The sequence below is a fragment of the Ostrinia furnacalis genome, unplaced genomic scaffold (assembly GCF_004193835.3).
Source record: "Ostrinia furnacalis isolate ACB-3 unplaced genomic scaffold, ASM419383v2 OfSCF7437, whole genome shotgun sequence".
Taxonomy (NCBI): domain Eukaryota; kingdom Metazoa; phylum Arthropoda; class Insecta; order Lepidoptera; family Crambidae; genus Ostrinia; species Ostrinia furnacalis.
In genome coordinates, this window is record NW_021137676.1 from 236,081 (window position 1) to 260,537 (window position 24,457).

The 24,457-nt window shown below is 37.8% G+C and overlaps 1 protein-coding gene and 1 long non-coding RNA gene across 6 annotated transcripts in view; both read left to right on the plus strand.

Annotated features, from left to right (window-relative positions):
- The first annotated feature begins 8,727 nt into the window (after nucleotides 1-8,727).
- LOC114364473 (periodic tryptophan protein 2 homolog) overlaps nucleotides 8,728-24,457 on the plus strand; it is a 33,304-nt gene continuing 17,574 nt past the window's right edge. For all 5 annotated transcript variants that reach the window (XM_028320644.1, XM_028320642.1, XM_028320641.1 and 2 more), the window contains exons 1-9: nucleotides 8,728-8,875; nucleotides 9,093-9,205; nucleotides 9,563-9,657; nucleotides 9,786-9,914; nucleotides 10,135-10,568; nucleotides 10,733-10,904; nucleotides 11,409-11,576; nucleotides 15,518-15,770; nucleotides 16,505-16,652. In XM_028320644.1, the coding sequence (XP_028176445.1) occupies nucleotides 8,858-8,875; nucleotides 9,093-9,205; nucleotides 9,563-9,657; nucleotides 9,786-9,914; nucleotides 10,135-10,568; nucleotides 10,733-10,904; nucleotides 11,409-11,576; nucleotides 15,518-15,770; nucleotides 16,505-16,652 (1,530 nt within the window). In that variant the 5' untranslated portion in view covers nucleotides 8,728-8,857. The remainder of the gene's footprint in view (nucleotides 8,876-9,092; nucleotides 9,206-9,562; nucleotides 9,658-9,785; nucleotides 9,915-10,134; nucleotides 10,569-10,732; nucleotides 10,905-11,408; nucleotides 11,577-15,517; nucleotides 15,771-16,504; nucleotides 16,653-24,457) is intronic.
- Nucleotides 13,212-13,637, plus strand: LOC114364475 (uncharacterized). The gene is made up of 2 exons (XR_003656850.1): nucleotides 13,212-13,359; nucleotides 13,525-13,637. It is a non-coding gene; the product is annotated as an uncharacterized LOC114364475 (long non-coding RNA).

Sequence of the window (24,457 nt, forward strand, 5' to 3'; positions counted from 1 at the left end):
TCACGCACGATAAAGTGTAGATTATGAAATTAGTTGAAACTAGACCTATTTTTATCGACAAAAAAGAGGTAAAAAAATTTTTGAGTTTTTTTTTATTGAATTTTTTTCTTCCATAACTTATTGTAAAAAAATGTAATAACTTTTAAACTAAGCGGTCATCAGTAAAATTATCTTAATAAAGATTGTTCAACGGCCAAGTCACACAACATTAACTATAATAATAAAGAAATCGCAGTAAGGAACCATAGACTTGGCACGACTTTGTCTAGATTTCATTACTTTTTAGAGATAAACAAGCAGCTCCATCGAGATTGTAGTTTTTNTACGTACTAGATAGATACAATACGCTGTCTCACGTACACAAGTGATAGGCAGTCACGTGACGTCGTTACGAGTGGGACGAGTCAGTCGTACGGCAGACGCCGGCGAGTACGGACGTGCCGCAGTGAGACGCTTGGTGTGACGGTGAGCCAGTGTGCACATTTAGGTACACTACAGATGGATTCGCCAGGAGTTCCAGCAAAATAATAACAGAGGCTCCTTTTTTCGACGACGGTACATTTACCCCAACAACCCGCCGACAGAAGAAAGTAAAGTGTGAGTGTAAAGTGATATAAAGTGATACGTATAACTATCAGTGATTTATATTTCAATTACGGTGCGCGGACGATATCCAAGAGATTAAATATTATGAACATTAAGTTTTACATGTGAAATAGGTACTTTCCAAAACTTGTAAGTTAAAATAATTATTATAGTATATTTCTATTCAGTTATGATCTGATTATTGCTATTATTTTATGGCAAAATTTATAAAGGAATTGTATGACAGTTTATTAGTAATAAGAACTTATTTAATAAAAATTGGCCCTTCTAAAAGAAAAGGAGAAATAATAAATAAAAAGCTTAACGAGGCCAAATTAATTGTTGATCAATATAATAATTATTTACATAATATAAGTAGAATCGAGAGATTAAACACAGATGAACAAACATTAATAAATACCTATTGTGACAATTTTATTAAATTATATAAGGAGATTTGTGAGTTGTGCATTCAAATCGACGCTATATGTGATTTAGCAAATATGGAGAATTTTGATTTAAAAGTCGCTTTGAGCTTATTGCCGGTCATGACGGACGAAATTACGGTGACAAGACAACTAATTGATGGCATAGAATATTATAGTTCAGTCATTAATAACGATTCCAATAAGAAATTAATTAATTTTGTATTAAAGAGTCGACTTTCACAAGGTGCGAAACTAAAGTTAGATAGCCAATACGACACAATTTCAGAGCTTTTGACTGATATGAAACATATTTTATTGCCACAGAAATCGGCAAGTTCTTTGCAAAAGCAATTACTTAATTTTCGGCAAAATGATATGTCGATTAACGATTATGGGAAAAATCTTTCCGAAATGTTTGTTGACCTAACGGTTTCTCAATCCGATGGAAATAGCGAAAAATACATTGTTTTGAAAGAAATTAATGAAAAACAAGCCATTAGACAATTTAGTGACGGATTGCGAAATCGTAGGATCAGCACGATTATTTCAGCTCAGAGGTTCGGATCACTGAAGGATGCGATACAAGCTGCAATCGACGAAGACGTAGCGGCCTCAAATACACAGCCCGAAATCATGTCGATGAGGTATACTCGTAATAATAATAATTTCCATTCAAGGCAACAATACAATAACAGGGGATTTGGAACCATGGGCCGAGGACGACAGCGAGGCCGTGGTCGTAATTATGACCGTAGATCGCATCTGTCCAGAGACACTCGGCAGGATGCTCAACAGCCTCAGTCGCAGCCAAGCGGATACCGATACCCTGCACACCGAGGAGGTAGAGGTAACTACCGAAATAATTATTTTAATAATAATTACAGGGGTAATAGACAGTTTAGAGGGCAAATCAGGACTGTCACTAATGATTCACAAGGTTCTCAGACTTCACAGCCACAGCCCAGTACTTCAAGTCATAATTATGAGTTAGAAAATGAGTTTTTTCGAGTCTAATAATTATAATATTTTGGCATGTGACAGTAGTTTTTTCGTAGAACTATATTACAATAACAACTATGCGTTGACTTTCCTTTTAGATACAGGTGCATCAATTTCTGCTTTAAAATATAAACATGTTGCCCATTTAGGTATTCCAGTGCATAGAGACAACATTATCATAAATGGAATAGGAGGCAAAGTTCAGGCAATCGGATACGTGTTTATGCAATTAACAGTACACGGGCAGTGCATTGAACACAAGTTTTATGTATTTGATTCCTTGCCTTGTAAGACTCATGGAATTATCGGCCAAGACTTTTTAGGCAAACATAAATCTGTTATAGACTTTAATAATGAAACTTTGTCGTTACGACATAGCGATTCAACTGAAACTATCATTAAATTATTTAGTTCGAAAGACTTTTTAATGACTTTACCAGCAAGGTCAGAATCCATCCAATATGTAAACACGAACTTAACTGAGGAATGTGTTATATGCACTAATGAAATATCGGAAGGAGTTTTTGTTGCAAGTTCATTAGTAACTCCTCGTAATGGTAAAATACCCGTACGAATTTTGAATACGAATACTAAAGATATAACTTTATCAGAAATAAATCTCGATATTCATAGTTCTAAGGAGTATAACATTTGTGTTTTCGATAATAATGTGAAAAATGCATCGAGAGTCAAACAATTATTTTCCAAATTAAATTTAACTCATTTGAATAAAGAAGAAAAAATAAATATAGAGAGTTTGTGTGCTAAATATTCAGATATATTTTATATAGAGGGTNCTAGCTGACCCGGCGAACTTCGTACCGCCTTAGCGTAGAGATTTTCTTAATATTTTTTTCCGTAAGAACCATTCTTGGACTTCCACAAACATTCAAAAAAAAGAATTATCGAAATCGGTTCAGCCGTTCACACGTGATGCCGTGACAACGCGAAACGGGTTTCATTTTTATATATATAGATAGAGGGTGATAAGTTATCAACAACAGATATTTACAGTCATCAAATAGAATTGAAACCAAACACTCAGCCAATTTATTCCAAACCATATAGATTACCTCATGCTTTACAAAAAAAAATTAAATGTCAAATTGATAATATGTTAACAGAAGGGATCATAGAACCTTGCCAAAGTGAATGGTCTAGCCCCATCTTATTAGTACCGAAAAAACAAGATAACAAAGGGAATAAAAAGTGGCGTTTGTTCATAGATTATAGAAAACTAAACAACTTAATTCATGATGACAAATTTCCGCTTCCGAATATAACGGAAATACTAGATTCTCTATCTGGCTGCATGTATTTTTCACATTTAGATTTACATCAAGGTTACTACAACGTGAATTTAGATCCAAACAGTCGCAAGTATACAGCGTTTTGTCCAGGTCAATTTCAAATGACTAGGATGCCAATGGGTCTTAAAACTAGCCCAAGTTCATTTTCCCGAATGATGACTATGGTTATGACAGGACTAACATATGAAAAATGTCTGGTTTATCAAGATGATTTAGTATGCTTTAGTAGAGATTTACACAGCCATATAAAAACTTACAGGATATTTTTGAAAGATTACGAAAGGTAAACTTAAAATTAAACCCACAAAAATGTAATTTTTTACAAAAGGAACTTCTTTATTTGGGTCATGTCGTCTCTTCAGATGGCGTTATACCAGATCCAAATAAAATAGAGGCAGTTAAAAATTATCCAGTGCCAACGAATGCAGACGAAATAAAACGGTTCGTTGCTTTCGTTAATTATTATCGTAAATTTATTCCTGATTTTGCAACAAAAGCATATCCACTAAATTATTTATGTAGAAAGAATGTAAAATTTAACTGGAATGAGGATTGTCAAAAATCATTTGAAATTTTAAAACAAAATGTTATCGCACACCCTGTATTACAATATCCCAATTTCTCAGAAAATAACGAATTTATTTTGCAAACCGACGCATCTGGTTATGGCGTCGGAGCAGTATTATGTAATGGCGATAGAAAACCTGTGGCATACGCTAGTCGCAGTTTAAATAAAGCAGAAAAAAGATATCCAACTATAGAAAAAGAGTTACTTGCGATTGTTTGGGCTGTAAAACATTTTAGGCCATATTTATACGGTCGAAAATTTAAAATTCAAACAGACCACAAACCACTCATATATTTATTTGGTATGAAAGACCCCTCAAGCAGATTATTAAAATTTAGATTAATAATTGAGGAATACGACTTCACTTTAGAATATATTAAAGGTAAAGAAAACTGCGCCGCGGACACGCTTTCTCGTTTAATTTTAACATCAGACGAATTAAAAGAGATGAATCAATGTGTTATGAATGTTATGACGCGAGGTCAAAAGGCTAGGCAAGCTCGGGATGCTATTGTTTCCAAGAACGATTGGCTTGATCACCCAAAAGTTGTGGAAATACATAGTAAACCGAAATATTTCACGGAACTACGTTTCATTAGCGCTAATGAATTAAATCGATATCGTAACTTAAATGAAATAAGACACGAGAGTAAATGTTTATGTTTTGTACCTAATATTAACACAATTTTTATTAATCCAGCTTCTCGATCGCAATTATCGCCAGCCGAATTTGCGAGAGAACTGAATAAATTTTGTAATCAAATTGATATAAAAGAAATATATTTTATAAAAAACGATAATAATAATATTTTTATAAAAAAATAATAATAAATGAAGTTCAAAGTTGTAAAACGTGGTCAGGACCAAGGATATGCATTTTAAAAGACGTTAAGAGGATAGATAATAAAGACGACCAACGAGTTATTATAAATGATTTTCATCTTTTGCCCACTAGTGGCCACGCGGGCATAAGACGAATGATTAACAACATTAAAAAATATTACTTTTGGTCAGGTCTTGAGGTTGACGTAACGGAGTTCGTTAGAAAATGTGGTAAATGTCAAAAACAAAAGCACTCTTCACATTATACTAAAGAGCCAATGTGTATAACGACCACAGCACATACAGCATTTGAGAAAATATTTTTAGATGTAGTAGGTCCTTTGGATAGAGATATAAATAATTATACATACATATTAACAATACAATGCGAACTTAGTAAATACATAGAAGCTTATCCGTTATATTCTAAAAGTTCAGGCGAAGTAGCAAGGAATTTTGTTAATAATTTTATTCTCAGATATGGCATTCCAAAAGAAATAGCCACCGACAGGGGAACCGAGTTTTTGTCATCAACAATAAAGGAGGTTTGTAAACTTTTACATATAAATCAATTACAGTCAACGGCGTACCATCACCAGAGCATCGGTGCATTGGAGAACTCGCACAAACACTTAGGTAATTATTTACGCATCCAAACTGATAATCACCCGGAGGCTTGGAGCACATGGCTTCCTTATTGGTGCTTTTCGTATAACACATCGGTGCATACTGAAACTAGGTTCACGCCTTATGAATTAGTTTTTGGTAAGAAATGTTGCTTACCAACAAATTTAATTTCAGGACATGTTGACCCTTTATATAATGTTGAAAGTTACCCATTAGAATTAAAATACAGATTACAAATGTCACAAAATGAAGCGAGAAATAATTTAATAGCTAGTAAGGTAAATAGAAAAATTAAATATGATCGTACTATGAATCCTGTATTGTATAAACCCAATGATTTAATTTTGTTAAAAAATGAAACCGGTAATAAGTTTCAGAGTATATTTTTAGGTCCATATAAGGTAATTAAAGATTGTTCACCTAATGTCGAGATAATTAAGGATAATAAAACATGTATAGTACATAAGAATAGGACAAAATTATATATTTCATAATGTGTCTAGTTAAGATATAAACACTGATAGGTACTCAGATACTATGCGTTGTTATGCTATATTAAATGACAACAAATATATTATCACTTTACTTACGTTTTAAGAAATGTAATCAGTTTATATACGCATGTAACATGTTACCTATATCAAAATAAAATAAATAACGTTTATTTTATTTTTTTTTTGTAAAGGATGGTGATGAGATGTAGTACTTAAATCACCTATATATTTGTGTGTTATTGGACAATATATTCAGTCTTTATCCAGCATTCGGTTGTATCATTTCTCACCTTCGCGCCCGTCCCTACAATCTTAATAAAGATTGTTCAACGGCCAAGTCACACAACATTAACTATAATAATAAAGAAATCGCAGTAAGGAACCATAGACTTGGCACGACTTTGTCTAGATTTCATTACTTTTTAGAGATAAACAAGCAGCTCCATCGAGACTTGGCTAGTTTTTTACAGAATGTTTTTGGTGGGATTTCACTTCTTTTTGTAGAACGTGGCAAAATTATTTAACGTCGTCGTTTACAATATTTTTGTTACTCCAGATCTTCGATTTTCCTAGTTTTTATAGTTTTCCCTTTATGTGGCCATTAAACCCTAACTCTGTACCAAATTTCAGCCCTCTGAGTTAATGGGAAGTACTAGTTCTATTTTGATGATCATCAGTGTGTGAGTGAGTGAGTGAGTGTCGTAAATGCGAAACTTTGCTTTCGCTTAACTTCGGAACTAAATGACCTACAGACTTGAAATTTTGGATTTAAAGTATGTGATTATAGCTTACTAGATGACGAAAATTTCTGCGTTCTGCTCTTATCCAGAGGTTCTCAAATAGGGGCCTGAAAATGCGGCGAAATGGTTCCAGTAAAGGATGGTACGGCAGTGTTTGCTTCGCGCTCGACTTGTTAATGTTAAATAACAAACGATACTAAAAAATACTCAGAAAATGCCAACAAATAATAAAAAAATATTGAACAACAACAAATAATAATTAAATATAATTATTGTGTCAGTAGAAACGAGTTTTTCTGTAAAACGTAGGTGGGTCAATTTTTGTGATAACCAGTGTAGATTGATGTAGACTTTACTAAAGTATGTATTGTATGTGTATAGTACTTTAGTTACCCAGCGTGAAATTATAATTCTGTGAGATTCTAATGCGAATAAATGTATAAAGCTGGGCTTAGCTGGGGCTGTAGCGCATTTTTTGCCCTACGAAATCAACAAAACATGTCATGCTAAAATTCAACAAAATGCTTTAAATTTGAGTGTTGTGATGTTTCTGTTGATTGTGTAGGGCAAAACACGCGCTAGAGATCCCTCTATAATCTATTAACCTATTTTTAAAGCAACTTCACATTTAAACGAAATGTTTTTATACTGTGCTATAATATTTTTAATCATAAGACCACAGAGCAAAGTAATACATTGCATAAGACCGAAAAGTATAGAAATTTTAGTAGATTATAGTTTTCAGTTGCTGTACACCCTACATGTGTCATTTTTGTCATCAGAAGGCGGGATTATTTAAAAAATACTTTTGCTTCTTGGCGGGAAATTGAAGCGCCATTTCAAGCAGTTTTGATTATTTTGTGATTATCCGATTAATTAATTTTAAATCATTATGGCAAATTAATAAATACCCTTTAAGTGATGGTGAACGTATATGAGTGTAGTGAAACAAATAAGCGGAGGATAAAATGGGGATATAAAAACGAATATTCTTAAATTTTATTTTGAAGTCAATGCAAACCACACAAAACTTTAATAAAAATCTGTTCTTGAAAAGAAATTATTAAATCCGACAGGTCTGTTTGTAATTATTTAGTACTAGCTTTTGCCCGCGGCTTCACCCGCGTAAAATTTAATTTGTCACAGATCGTCATAAATTATTCTGGGTTATAAACAATAAGAGTAGGCCATGAAGCTAAAGATAGTAGGCGCACACCTTTGATTTTTCGTCAGCCGATAGTTTAGTCGGGCAGTTGTTCAGTACCTATGGGCATGTATGGGAGTGCGGCAGTGCGCACACTACGCCGCGCCGATTCGATTTGGCCGATTCTTCATACAAATTAAAATCAGGCACAACTATCGGCCAACTAAAAATCAACGGTGTGTGCCTAAAAGTAAATACTATTAAGTTTTATCAAAATCCGTTCAGTATTTTTTGCGTGAAAGAGTAACAAATATCCAGACATCCAAACTTTCGCAATTATAATATTAGTAGGAAGTAGGATAATACAGGATGCCCCACAAAGTAGTCTCAAGCCGAAGCCCAGAGGAGCATCAATAGGGCTAGGCATCAGGGCTACCTGAATCACGAATCGAACCCGCTACCTTGGCATAGGAGTGCGTTACAACCAACGGATGTTTTTTTTTTTTGAAGGGACGCGCGCTGGTAGCTTGAGGAGCTTTTCCAGCTTCACCGGGCAGAGTGGCGAGTACAGAAGGTACTCTAACCGTTTGGCGATCGTCGGTCGCAGACCGACGTTCGTGATCGGGCCGTATCGAGCGCAGAAGGCGCCCGATCAGTGGCGAACCCAACTAGAGGGTTGCCCACCGCGGTGTTGGACCAAAGTCCAGCCTACTACGGCGGGCTCACTCTAGTGGGCCCGATCGAGGGGAAACGCATAAATGGCGTTACGAACCACTACACCAAAGGATCTACAAACAAATGTCTCACTTGTAATTAGTGAATATCCTTGGAAGGGATTATACTATGGCTCATTTGTAACGAATTTTGTTAAAGTAAAATTAAAAATGCAAAAAAAGTACAACAAAATTATTTACAATATTTCCAAAGCTGTAAAACTTTTGTATGAAGAAAAAAATCGCGTTTGTCATTGTCAGTTTCCAACTGTCATTCAAAGTGTCAATGTCATTATTGTCATTTTCACGTGGTGCTTCTTTGCTAAAATGTGGATTTCTCGTCATAATTTTTAAAGTTTTTATTAGTTTTCTATAAATATAACATATTCTCATAAGTGTTATAAACAAAATTTAACGAGTATTCAAGATGAAGTTCAACTATAAGGTTCCCAGTTTTTTAAATCTTTTGTTTCTACATTCTATAAGTTTGTTTATTTATGTCGTGGTATTATTAGTGCAATTATTGTTAAATAATTCGGAAATTTAGCCATAAAATTGGATTTCGTATATATCAAAAGGCTAAATAATAAACAAGTAATAATAATTTCATGTAGTAACAGAGTAGTGTTTTCTTACTAACATAACCTATTTATTTGTTTTAGTTCCACAATTTGCTGGGAACAGTGTACAGAAAAGGTGACATATTATTTACAAATGATGGAAACTGTGTCATTAGCCCAGTTGGTAACAAAATAACTGTGTATAATTTGAAACAGTAAGTATTGTTTGTAATTTGCACAGGCTCTACAATTCCCAGCAGGCTTGCAGTGTTTTCGTAACAATTGAACTGATAAAATAAACCTAATTTATAAAAGTAACTAGCTTTCCGCCCGCGGCTTCGCCCGCGTGGAATTTTGTCTGTCACAGAAAAACTTTATCGCGCGCGTCCCTGTTTCAAAAACCGGGATAAAAACTATCCTATGTTCTTTCCCGGGACTCAAACTATCTCTATGCCAAATTTCAACAAAATCGGTTGCGAGGTTTAAGCGGGAAAGCGTAACAGACAGACAGACAGAGTTACTTTCGCATTTATAATATTAGTTGGGATGAATGTCAATTTGATTTGTTTCAGAAACAAAAGTAATACCTTATCGGTAGAAAGTAATTTCAACTACACAGCAGTGGATATCTCGCCCAATGGATCTGTTTTATTGGCTATCAATGAAAGTAAGCTATTTTAAATTTGTTTAAATTAATTTAGAAACACCATTATTTAGATTTCATTTTGAGAGATATAATATTGTGTCTAAAATTGTGTTTGTGGTGTTTACATAATCAATGTTTTATTTCTTCAGAGGGCGAAGCACAGATGATTAGTTTGATCACTTGCACCGTAATACATCGGTACAAATTCAAACAGCAAGTGAATGCTGTTAAATTCAGTCCTGATGGAAAGTACTTTGCAGCTTGCTGTGATTGCACAGGTAAGAGTTTTGAGGATTTTGTAAGTGTAAATACATAGGTACATAATTATACACTTAACACCAGGATGATGAAATTTTTTTGACAAGTAAAAGTTAAATAAGAAAAATGTGTAAAACTAACTAACATTAATTATTTTGTTAAATATAAAACCAAATTGAATACTTCCTCCTGTTTGATGAAAGTGTTCATAAGTGTAATGAAACTTATTGTTCATTTCAGTATTCATCATGACAGCTCCTAGCACTTTCACCGGCCAGTTCCGTTCGTTCGTCATGAAGCGGGTCTTCCAAAAGTCTCACGACGAGGTCACGTGTCTCGACTGGTCCACATGCTCCAAACTCCTAGCAGTTGGATCTAAAGACACCACGACAAAAATATACACTGTAGATTACTTAGACAATCTCAACATGTACTCACTGAGTGGTCACACCGATAAAATAGTAGGCACATTCTTTGAGAAGAAAAGTTTAGACCTTATTACTGTTAGCAGGAATGGTCAGATTTGCTTGTGGGAAGCGAGTTTAGATTCTGATGATTTGATAGTGTCAGAGGTACAGATATCGCAAAGGAAGAAAAGGCGGATGCAGAAACAAGAAGAAGATAGTGACGATGATGTTGATGAAAAGAATGCTATTGAAAAGGATCAAGAAAATGTAAGTATGTTTTTTTTGCTAGGGCTTCTTCATGAGCTATAATAATCTATATTATCGACTAAGTATGTAAAAGTCAGGTTATTAAAGTGTGATAAAACACAAAACGAAACACTGCAATATCAGACCGTAACATATTTTTATTTTGGTTTCTTTCATTATTACAGGAAAGTGAAGATGAGGCCAAAGTGAAAGTTGAAAACACAATAGCCGAAGAAAAGCGGCTTCACTACAAAAAATTAGGGCGCCACTACATCGGAGACGCTATCCGGAACGCACACCACAAAGTTAGGCTGACTGCCGCTCAGTATCATAAGAATACCAAAATGCTGGTCACAGGTATGTTTGCTTTACAAGTTGGCCCACTACTGAGCATAAGTTTCTCCCACGACATCTACCATGACATGGCTCAATCGAACCAATATTTTTTAAACCAGAGGAAATGTAATATTTAACGACGAAGTTTGTTGGTGACGAATGAGGAAATCCGTAAACGAACTAAAGTCGCTGACATAGCCCGACGGATTAGCAAGCTGAAGTGGCAATGGGTAGGGCACATAGTACGCAGAACTGACGGCCGATGGGGCAGCAAGGTTCTGGAATGGAGGCCGCGTACCGGAAAACGCAGCGTTGGACGTCCACCTACAAGGTGGACCGACGACATCGTAAAGGTAGCAGGGAAACGCTGGACGCAGACCGCTTCCAATCGATCAACGTGGAAAGCATTGGGGGAGGCCAATGTCCAGCAGTGGACGGCATTTGGTTGAGATTACAAATAATGGCTGTATCCTAGAACTTTATCGACCCTAAAATAAGCTTGAAATTATTGTTCGTACATTTCAGGTTTCTCAAACGGCACATTCTTCCTGCACGAGATGCCAGACGTAAACCTGGTACATACGCTCAGCATATCCGAACACCGTATCAGTAGTATCGCTATGTCTCCGCAAGGCGACTGGATCGCGTTCGGGTGCCCTAACATCGGACAGCTGCTGGTTTGGGAATGGCAGAGTAAGTTTTTCAAAGACTTTTTATTGGTACTAAACAAATGTTTATGTTCTATGATCAGCGGGATCTTCGCATGCGCATATTTGAAACTTTTTTTGTAAGTCTGAATTTTGCAATATTACCCTACAAGTAGTTATTTTATACTCACTAAGCCGTGTGGTGACGGCAGAGTAGAATACATTTGTCACCAACCCCTACACTTCCCGCGGGTGTCGTAAGAGGCGACTTAGGGACTACACATCAAACAGAAAACGGGCAGTAGCGCTCTCTGAATAACATCAATCTTTTAAACTGCGATCTCCAACTCGCCTGCCAAGCGTGGGGATTATGGCAAACCCTCCACTATAGTGGAGAAGGCTCATAGTCCAGCAGTGGACTGTAAAGGGCTGTTGATGATGATGACTCTTATACCAGTTATAGCAGGCCTGGCTCACTCCGCGCGGTACATCCGATAATTACCTACAGCGAAGCGCCCCGCCGGCGGGTATTATATCAGTCGAGTGTCACGCGCGCGCTCGTCAGGACGCTGGCGTGCGTTGTACGAGGGCTGCACTAAAAGTATCGGGAATGGAATATTTCCACTGTTCCAGTCATATTAAAATCTATTTAATTGCAAAGTCCAGGGTTTTAAAAATCGTATACCATTTATTTATTTAAAAAAAGATTCTCGGTCGTATCACAAGGTCTTGTCAAACTTGTTTAGTCGTTGAGAAAATGGAATTGACTCGAGAAAATTCAAGAGCGATGATTTATTATGACTTTTGAAGTGGTTTAACACAAAAACAGTGTGTTGACCGGATGATTTCTGCATTTGGTAATGAAGCCCCATCCAAAACCACAATTTATCGCTAGACATTTTGAAGTAGTATGACCATATTGAGGATATATCTGGGACTTTCTGTGGGACCTTACTTATCTAATTTTGCATAATGTTTTCTACGGCCGTTTACTGTAATCAATCCATATCCAAATCCGTCTGTCAACTGCCAAATTAAAATCTGTTTTCTATCAAATATCCACAGTTTTCGATGCCTTTACACTTTCTTAATGTTGTAATTCATCTTAAAACAAAAACATCGAAAACCTTTTTTCATAATCATATTAAGTGCACTTTATCAAGACACACTGTTTAAACGTAAATCAGTCTTTGTCGTCCTGAGAAAAATAAATAAAAGGTTACCCTACTTAGAAAGAGAGAGCCTGCCCACAGAGAGCGAGATAGTGATACATAGGTTGTGCTTCAAGTAGGTATTCTAAGTCTGGCCTCCATTTTTATCTTTAGCTTCATGATTTTTTCTATGGGGAAATGTCAAAATAACATTAGTTCCGACTTTTGCCACATGCCAAATAACCGTGATCGGACTAATAACCCTTGTGACATACATGAGTAATGTTTTGGCGCGATGTTATTATTAACTTTTTCGCAAAAGTAAAGGAAACGATACCCATTCAGCCTAAATTGCAAATTTGATAGAAAATACGTAGATTCTGGGACTAAAGTTCGTAGGTTTGCAAGGAAGGCTTAAAATATACGTAGATCTACGTAAAAATACGTAGAGTTGGCAACCCTGTTTGTCATTGTCGTGGTCATTGTCAGTTTCCAATCCAACTGTCATTCAAAGTGTCAATGTCATTATTGTCATTTTCACGTGGTGCTTCTTTGCTAAAATGTGGATTTCTCGTCATAATTTTTAAAGTTTTTATTAGTTTTCTATAAATATAACATATTCTCATAAGTGTTATAAACAAAATTTAACGAGTATTCAAGATGAAGTTCAACTATAAGGTTCCCAGTTTTTTAAATCTTTTGTTTCTACATTCTATAAGTTTGTTTATTTATGTCGTGGTATTATTAGTGCAATTATTGTTAAATAATTCGGAAATTTAGCCATAAAATTGGATTTCGTATATATCTGTTTTCTTACTAACATAACCTATTTATTTGTTTTAGTTCCACAATTTGCTGGGAACAGTGTACAGAAAAGGTGACATATTATTTACAAATGATGGAAACTGTGTCATTAGCCCAGTTGGTAACAAAATAACTGTGTATAATTTGAAACAGTAAGTATTGTTTGTAATTTGCACAGGCTCTACAATTCCCAGCAGGCTTGCAGTGTTTTCGTAACAATGAGGATCATTTCGATTTTTAGCTGTGAATGCAGATTTATAGGGCTAAGAAATCCTTAATACACAGTGCAAAAATTTTTGTTCTACGACAAAAATTGACGAAGTTATGGCCAAATTACTAAAAAAGTTCACTGAACGCCCGGCGCGGGGACGATGACGTCATTATATCCGATCCGAACGCTGCCGCGTACTGCGTGGATAGAAAATATTTTTTTCTAGCCAAATTATCAGTTTTAGAGAAAAACTTGTAATGACATTTATTCATCAGAATAAAGTAAGCTATCGATAGGTAATTTTTAAAAATGGAAATTGTGAAAAATAACACAAAAAATCCATACGCTCATACGATTCAATGGCACGCAGAGACGCGATTGGGGTCTCCGCGGTGGTATATTTGGCGATTTATTCAAATAAAGTGTACATAAGTGTTGTTAGAGTCATATCTTCTTCCAAGTAAAATATAAAAATGTATAAGTATTAATTTATTTACTTCTAACTATAAGGTATAACTTCTAACAATAAGACATTGCTATGAAAATCATCTCGATGTACACTTAATAATACCTACCTGTTATTTAGTTTTTCTGAGTTAGACCTACGCACCTACCTATCTATTCGCCGTTCCCATGGGCGGGCCAGCTGCTGCAGGAAAGGACAGCCGCTCCGTGCTGGAAATCTATTTAATCTTAGCCTAGAAGCTGGGTATGACTACCCCGCCCCTCTCCTCTCCCCAGGTCATAAGCTGGGCATGACTTCCCCCTCGGCCAGAAGTTGGGTATGATTTACCCAAGGTTTTCCATAATGAATGCATACTTACCTACATACGTACCTCACTACAAATAAGTAGATTAATATTTTTTCACTAGACAGCAACCCTAACAGCGTAAGAAGAGTTCAGAGGCACGCGATAGAAAGAGACAAAACTTGTAGGTGAATAAAATTGTAGGTACGTAGTGCTGTGCGAGCTGAATTCCACTGTATCGCGTCGTAGCAAGACTCGCATTTATTTAAATCGTCTTGCGGAGTAATCCTTCTGTACCTGTACTATTACTTATTCTGTGGTTATAGTTAGTTTAAATGGGATCCCCACATTATGTTGGTTTCGTTGGCGACAAGACGACGACGCTAGAAAGAAGACGCACGCTAGTGTGAGAGTGCGCGTGTAGTTGACTCCTAACCTAAAGCCTACAATACACGTTGGTCGAGCGTCGCCGAGTGAACGCCAATACCTAGGTGTAAAGCCCGGTCTCTGAGCACGTAGAATTTTATCCATTGACCCCAAGCTACCCATCCTTATCGCTTGCGCGTAATTATGTTGCTGTTGCGCTCGCACACTCACTGCGGCTGCCCGTCGCACAGTCGCGACAGCAATATAATTACGCGCGAGCGATAAGGATGGGTAGTTTGGGGTCATTGGACAAAATTCTACGTGCTCGGAGACCAGACTATAGTCAGTATATTTGCATTGTCTTCTCGTCGCTTGGTGTCGCTCGCCTAGTTGGTCGAGGTAAGTCAACCGCTAACGTGTATAGAACTCATTTGGCGTAGCTTGTTCATAAGGCCCAGAACAGACTGTGAAACGCAACTGCAACGAAACTGCAACTGCTAGTTACTTTTGAGTTGCATCTAAGTTTCTGCCATAGCGTCCGTTGAGAGACCACACATGACGCGACCAGTTTGAAACTTTCAGTTTCAGTTTCATTCATCAGAATCATCAGAAAGTTGCAGTTGCGTTTCACCGTCTGTTCTGGGCCTAAGGGTCAACCTCTCAAAATGTAGATGTATATTCTCCAACACCATGTTCTCTCTTCCAGGTGAACAGTACGTAATGAAACAGCAAGGCCACTCGCTAGACATGACCTGTCTAGCGTATTCTCCCGACGGCCTGTACATAGTCACGGGAGGGTTCGACGGGAAGGTCAAAGTCTGGAATACGACCTCTGGCTTCTGTTTCGTGACGTTCAACGAACACAAATCGACGGTCACTAGTGTGGTGTTCAGTGCCAATAAGAAGTTCTTTGTGTCTTCATCGTTGGATGGGACTGTTCGGTGTTATGATCTTACGAGGTAGGTTTAATAAATAAATGAAGTATTTATGTATAATATGTATTACAAAAATCGTGTGTAATATTTTTTTCTGGGAATATTTTTCGTTAGATATTGTACGGCTTTTCTATCGACACTCATGCTATGATTGGCATTACAAAATAGAAAAAGCAGCTAATTTTTAGTACTTAGTTGTAATATGAGACTGAGGGCCTACACTTTGTCGTCCGATAGTTTGGTTGGGCTGTTAATCAGAGGTGGAATTGTGTGAAGCAATCGTTATCATTTGACAGTTCATAACGTACGATAATTCTGTCAAACGCTTTGTTTTAACTGACTTCATCGTACGTTATGAACTGTCAAATGATTACGATTGCTTTACACCAGTGTTTTTCAACCGAGAGAGGCGAGGCGAGGTCGCGAGAGGTCGTAAAAACTACCTCCGTAAAAAAAAATCAATAGTTATAAAGAGTAAAGACAGATTTATCCGAAATCGAATTATGCAAATGCATTAAAATGTTGTATGGATTGAAGTATTCGGTCCCTACAAACATCTTTGTAACATTATAAAATGCATGAAAAAAAAAAGCGAACGGTCGGGGGGTCGCCAAATATTTTTTCATACTAGGAGGGTTGTGTCATGAAAAAGGTTGAAATACACTGCTTTACACAATTCCAGCTCAGTATGGAAGTGTGAAAATTACACCGATTTGGTATTGGCGGATTCCTCATACAAGTAAACATAACTTTTGCAGATACCGCAACTTCCGAACATTGACGTCACCGACGCTGGTCCAGTTCAGCTGTGTAGCTTTGGATAGTAGCAGTGAACTGTGCGCGGCGGGCGGCCAGGACGTCTTCGACATATACATCTGGTCCGTCAAGTTCGGACGGCTGCTGGACGTGAGTAGACGTGTTTAGACATGCAATTACCACTCGGCATGGGGCACACTGAAAACCAGCGTGGGCCACGGCATATGCTCAGTGGAGTCCCATTGCGACGGGCATCGCCTGTTGCAACAGGGTGGCACTGCTCAGTTCACTTTTTATTTCCTTGTTATAATTATGTGCTATTTCTGTCTTTTTTCCGTATACTTTATTTGTTCTCTGAGTGATGTTCATCTAAATAAATATTTCTTTCTTTCTATTACTGGTTGAAATTCATAATTTTTGCATTCCACCAGCGCGCTTTCGCGCCAGCGTTTCGATGACTCTTTTATAATGCGAACAGCTAGGGACGAATTCGCTGCCTGCTGCTCTTTCCTGAATACTATAATCCGGGGCTTTTCAAGGCAAGAGTGCATAGGCACTTACAGGGCAGATATGTACCATCTTAGATTGCATCTCACAAAATTGCGGTCAACAAGGGCTATTGCGGTCAAATACCTGACTTGTCATGCATAAAAAAACCTATAGAAATATTCGCACAGAAGCAGCAAACAACATAGTAAAAACTAGAATATAAGTAGAGTAGACAGAGCATAATAAAGAGAGGTCAGGAGGTGTTTATAGAAGAAATCGACAGCCCCAGTCAAGTGGTTTTTTAAACAAGAATAGGGATGATGACTGGGTTATGAAATCGAAATTCTATTTAGTCCGTCAGACAGACAATAAAAAAATATTAGACACATATTTTTAAATTTTTTTCATAGTCGAATAATTACAATATTATTTGAGTTGAAATGTCGCGTGAAGTCACTTTTGACTAAAATGTATACTCAATCGTGAAGTATCGCGCCATTTCAACTTGATGTAGCACTGTTATTATTTAATTACGAAAGAAAATAAAAAATATGAAATTAAATGAAAATGAAAAAGAAAATGTTTTATTTTATAAATAAAGTTGATTAACAAGATATTTTGGCAACCATCCTTTTAAGTATAAGAATACCTGTAGAAGGAGGATACCGCTCTTCCAAAACTAAAATGAGTCTAATATTATTTTCTAATTACCTATCTGTCTGACGGAAAAATAATCGAAATTTTGTCATCTAGCCTATTAGCCTTCAATCAAATCCTTATAAAGTTCTAAATGTTTCCAGGTACACGGAGGTCACGAAGCGCCGGTGTCTTGCCTGGCCTTCAGCCCTACTTTAGCCAGTTCGAAGCTAGCGTCGGCCAGTTGGGACAAAACCGTCCGTGTGTGGAACTGCATAGAGACCAGTTCTGATTGCGAGCCGATACAGCTGACGTCGGACGCATTGCAAGTGGTTTTCAAACCTGATGGGGAGGAGGTGTGTTTACATGATTATTTACACGACCGGATCTATGTTAGCGTTAAAAAATCGGTCAGCACATAGTTGATTTTCTTTAGAATATACATTTTATACAGGCTGTTAGGTAAATGGGTATATGAGCCGACACTAGCCCATGTTAACATGGTCATATAAATGGTATGGTGAAGTCAGAAAATTGATATCTCCATTTTAATTATTTTAATTTTCATACAAATCGGATTTTATAAAATTGATTTTGTATGAAAATTAAAAAATTAAAATGATGATATCAAATTTCTGACTTCACCATACCATTTATATGACCATGTTAACATGGGCTAGTGTCGGCTCATATACCCATTTACCTAACACCCTGTATACAATATGTATATTTTTCAATTTGTATGTTGATAGTTGATACAGGCCATGTTATACATATTATACATCAAAACACGTAGAATATGATATGTTCCTAATATACTACAGTGTCGCCACTCTAGTGAATGCAAATGCGGTAGTCCTAACGCTTCAGCGCCCACCAGATAGTGCCACTGTCATTACACTAACGAGTGATTTGAACAAAACAGTGGCAAAAGCAAATAGTGTGACGTCAGATTCTTTTGATATACAAAATCTCGACTTGACGGCCATTAAAGTGCCTGAATGCAGTTGACATCAATTTCTATACCACTTGTACCATCATAGTTTTTAAACTTAAAACCACCAAATAAAATAAAGTTTTCTAATTCTTATTCTTAAATTATCCTCAGATCGCGGTGTCAACTCTAGACGGCAATATTACCTTCTTCAACGTAAGCACCGGTGACCAGACTGGCAGTATAGAAGGCAGAAACGACTTAGGAGCCGGCCGCGCTGATAAAGACTTGATTACGCCAGAGAAGATGCTGAAAACCAAGTGAGTTTGATCATTGTCATTATTGTTGAGGCAATAATTTCGAGCTAAGGATGAATAAATGGAGGAGTATTTATTGTGAGAGAAAATTAAGAATAATACAAATAATTAACCTACATAGACTAAATAAATATTTACAAATAAAAAATATGTCCCAAATCGCTGTCCAAACATTATAAATAATAAATAAATATCCTTGGACATTTACACTGCGCTTCTAGTCCCAAACTAAGCAAAGCTTGTACTATGGGTACTAGACAACGGATATAAACATACTTAAATACTTTTTTTTTTGTAAATACATACTTATTATACATAGAAAACACCCAGTCCAATACAAGCAAATATGTTCATGCACACAAATGTTTGTACTGTGCGGGAATCGAACCCGCTACCTCCGGAATAGTAGTCCGTTTCGAACCACTACACCAAACGGCCGACGGCCAAAGGATAAATTATTCTCTCATGTCATTTCACTGCAGGACATAAAGGTCCATAACCTGTTATAAAAAATAACGGGTCTAATAGCAGTTTAACTTTTCCTCCAGGACAAACTTGGCCTTTACCGATTGAGTTTTTAATAACGGATATATTCTAGCACACTCTTCATCACCATCATCATCATCATCATCATCTCAGCCATAGGACGTCCACTGCTGAACATAGGCCTCCCCCAATGCTTTCCATGTTGCCCGGTTGGTAGCGGCTTGCGTCCAGCGCTTTCCTGCTACCTTTATGATGTCGTCGGTCCACCTTGTAGGACTAGCACACTCTTAACATGGTCTTATATCGCCCTTTCTTTCAGTCCAGTTCAGTTTCCAATATTTGAACGTCCTTATCTTGAGGAAGGTCTGAAGTATATCTGATGTATAAAAAAAAATTGACCAAGTGTATGTAGCATTACCTAGTTTGAGACTAGATAGAGCCCTGTAAAATGTTCCAGGATATTTATTTATTTTATTTTTTACTTTATCCTTTCAGAGCGTTTACCACTATTTGCTATTCGGCTGACGGATCGAGTATCCTGGGTGGTGGCAATTCTAAGCACGTTTGTCTCTATAGTGTTAAAGAAGCCGTTCTCATCAGGAAGTTTGTGATCACGCAGAACCGCTCGCTAGATGCTGTTAACGTGAGTAATTCACTATTACACTAATATTAGTGATAGTTTCGTGTTAGAAATGCCAAATCGAATCAATTTATTAAAGTAAGTAAGTAAGTAAAAATTAAGATGACAAAGAAAATGGAAACACATTTACCATCACTGGGATACAAATATTTTATGGTAATTAATTAATATTAAAATGTCAAAGAAACAGTTGATGGCTAAAATAATAAAGTAATGGTTTTGTGCCACAAAATAATATGGCTCCATGGTGCGTACCGAGGGAAGCAAGGAGACTAGCAGAGCCTTACATACCATCTTAGTAAGGGCCCTAAAGCCCGGCATGTGAGCACGTAGAATTTTGTCCAATGACCCCAAGCTACCCATCCTTGTCGCTCGCGCGTAATTATATTGCTGTCGCGACTGTGCGACGGGCGCCCGCAGTGAGTGTGCGAGCGCGACAGCAACATAATTACGCGCGAGCGATAAGGATGGGTAGCTTGGGGTCATTGGACAAAATTCTACGTGCTCGCAGACCAGACTATACCTAAAAATCATATTACCCCTTGGATCAATTTTAATCCCTGAGGATAGTCCTCGCTGATAAAAAACTTTGCCGTACGTAATTGGATTTTATTTATTCCAGGACTTCATAAACCGGCGGCTGCTCACCGAATTCGGCAATATGGCCCTGGTTGAAGAGAGGACGGACCTCGAGGGCGGTGACGTCAGCATCCGTCTGCCTGGAGTCAAGCAGGGTGACATGGCCGATAGGAAAGTTAAGCCTGAGGTAAATTTTATTTAATTTGTATTTCATTAGTAGGGAATTTAGTGCAATGATTTGTATGGAGACCCCTCCACTTTGGTATAGAAGGCTCATTTTTGCAACAGTGGTTCTTTGGGTGCTCCTGAGTGGATTTCCGTCGGTAGACATCGGGAGCCCCCCCTGTGGTAGCAGGGGGAGGGGGGGCAAGTTTCCTTCCACCGCGCTTCACTTTAAGGCCCATATCTACAAAACTATGGGTATTAGGGCAAGTGTGGTATCATTTTCGGATAATTAAAGGATGGCGAATTCATTTCTAGAACAAACTTTTTGCCTTTTCATACAAAAAATTGAAATATTGAGTAAAATTCACAAAAACCAAAAAGTATTTTTTTAAATAAACGTCGTTTACTTTTAAACCACTGGAGATAATCTGATAAAAAAAATATGACCTGAAAGCTACATTTATCAGGATTATAAAAATATAGCATTGTATGGTACTTTTTTCGCAAAAAGTAGGTAAAAAAAATTTTTTCTTCAGGACACAGCGGGCGAATTTTATTACGCATCGGAATTTTTTTTTTATTTTATCCATGAATTCATACTATTTGGTTCATAAGCAAGCAAGAATTATTATTTTAGAATTTATTTAGTTGCTGGCACATCAATCTACCATGATTTGTATTTTTTCGTCAATTTATTTTGAACTCTATGTGTAAGACATAAGGTTGAAAATAGCTTAAGTACATTTAAATATTGAAAATATCATAAGAAGAAAGCACTAAATAAAGAACTTTAATTTGTCTAAACGTCTTAATGATTATTATTATTTTAATTAACACTTTTATTTCTACATACTATTGTACCAGTGATTTAACGGAAAGGTAAGTGTGAGGAAAATGAGGTTTCACAATCATAGTACGGGAGATATTTTTAGCACAAAGGTTACGGCTGTGACCGTTTTAGTTGTTTTTTTCAGACAGCGCCAGCTTCTGCACTACTTCTTGCACTTACATCTCACCATTTCCAGGCAAGCCTCTGCAGCTACGGGCAAACCGGTCCATGTAGGCTCCATCTTGCTATCGACTCTGGTCCACCCCCAACCAGTCGGGTAAAGGGGAGACTCGAGTCGGTTGCTTGCACCTGATCCTATACGCGAATCCGTTGATATACTGCCAGTAGCCAAGGCTGACACAAAGCTGCTGCTGCTGTCTGGGTTATCTTATGTAGGGCTTAAGCTAAGCTAGGTCGAAGCGTAGTCCACAGCGACCCATTAGGATCTTTATGCTCCATTTTTTTATTCCCTATCATCCAAAAAAAATCCTATCCATTAGGTGAATTATTAAGCGTTTGAGTGAANTGTACATATTTGCATTGTCTTCTCGTCGCTTGGTGTCGCTCGCCTAGTTGGTCGAGGTAAGTCAACCGCTAACGTGTATAGAACTCATTTGGCGTAGCTTGTTCATAAGGCCCAGAACAGACTGTGAAACGCAACTGCAACGAAACTGCAACTGCTAGTTACTTTTGAGTTGCATCTAAGTTTCTGCCATAGCGTCCGTTGAGAGACCACACATGACGCGACCAGTTTGAAACTTTCAGTTTCATTCATCAGAATCATCAGAAAGTTGCAGTTGCGTTTCACCGTCAACGTCTCAAAATGTAGATGTATATTCTCCAACACCATGTTCTCTCTTCCAGGTGAACAGTACGTAATGAAACAGCAAGGCCACTCGCTAGACATGACCTGCCTAGCGTATTCTCCCGACGGCCTGTACATAGTCACGGGAGGGTTCGACGGGAAGGTCAAAGTGTGGAACACGACCTCTGGCTTCTGTTTCGTGACGTTCAATGAACATAAGTCGACGGTCACTAGTGTGGTGTTCAGTGCCAATAAGAAGTTCTTCGTGTCTTCGTCGCTGGATGGGACTGTTCGGTGTTATGATCTTACGAGGTACGTTTTGATTTTATTATATTATTAGGTATACAAAACAGGATAATGTCGGATCAAGCAGTACATTATATATATGAATAAAAAAATGCCAAAAAAGCCTTGTGCTATATTATGAAATTTTTTCCTGGTAACATTTGACTTTCCATGTTGCCCGGTTGGTAGCGGCCTGCGTCCAGCGCCTTCCTGCTACCTTCATGATGTTACCAACTGGGCAATATTGAAAGCATTGGGGGAGGCGTATATTCAGCAGTGGACATCCTATGGCTGAGATGATGATGATGATGAACATTTGGCTGTCATTAGCATAGTCTTTTGCGTCTCTGTCTGACACTCGTGAGAGCCTATAGTCTGGTCTGCGAGCACGTAGAATTTTGTCCAATGACCCCAAGCTACCCATCCTTGTCGCTCGCGCGTAATTATATTGCTGTCGCGACTGTGCGACGGGGGCGCAGTGAGTGTGCGAGCGCGACAGCAACATAATTACGCGCGAGCGAAAAGGATGGGTAGCTTGGGGTCATTGGACAAAATTCTATGTGCTCACAGACCGGGCTTTAGTTGTTTGTAATAAAGGGCCGCGATTTGCGCCGCGACCGAAGACAAGTGACTGAAATGGGAAACCGCAACCGCTACTTAACTGTAGAAAATGTGTAATCCGAAGAGCGAAGCGTGAAGTCGCGAAACCGAGATAGGAGACACATATCTAAGGGGATGCTTGTCTTGGTAGCCTGTCTCTCTCGCGGCGCGAACCGACACAAAACCTTACCTTTCCAGGTACCGCAACTTCCGAACACTGACGTCACCGACGCTGGTCCAGTTCAGCTGTGTAGCTTTGGATAGCAGCAGCGAACTGTGCGCGGCGGGCGGCCAGGACGTCTTCGACATATACATCTGGTCCGTCAAGTTCGGCCGGCTGCTGGACGTGAGTACACATGTTTAGACATGCAATTACCACTCGGCATGGGGACACTGAAAACCAGCGTCGTGGCCTTCCCCACCGTGGGCCACGGCATATGCTGAGTGGAGTCCCATTGCGACGGGCATCGCCTGTTGCAACAGGGTGGCACTGCTCAGTTCACTTTTTATTTCCTTGTTATAATTATGTGCTATTAGAATTAGAATTTCTTTATTGCGGTAAATGTGGTGCAAAGTAGTGATAAACAATGAATGTTCGTTTCACACATCTAACCAACGACAATTGGCATGCAACATACAGTGAAATTTTATTATTTCTGTCTTTTTCCGTATACTTTATTTGTTCTCTGAGTGATGTTCATCTTAATAAATATTTCTTTCTTTCTATTACTGGTTGAAATTCATAATTTTTGCATTCCACCAGCGCACTAAGCGTTTCGATGACTCTTTTATAATGCGAACAGCTAGGGACGAATTCGCTGCCTGCTGCTCTTTCCTGAATACTATAATCCGGGGCTTTTCAAGGCAAGAGTGCATAGGCACTTACAGGGCAGATATGTACCATCTTAGATTGCATCTCACAAAATTGCGGTCAACAGGGGCTATTGCGGTCAAATACCTGACTTGTCATGCATAAAAAACCTATAGAAATATTCGCACAGAAGCAGCAAACAACATAGTAAAAACTAGAATATAAGTAGAGTAGACAGAGCATAATAAAGAGAGGTCAGGAGGTGTTTATACAGTGTGAGTCACGTTAAAGTGTACATATGAAAATATGTGAAACTAGACCTATTTTTATCGACAAAAAAGAGGTCAAAAAATTTTTGAGATTTTTTTTTATTTTTTTA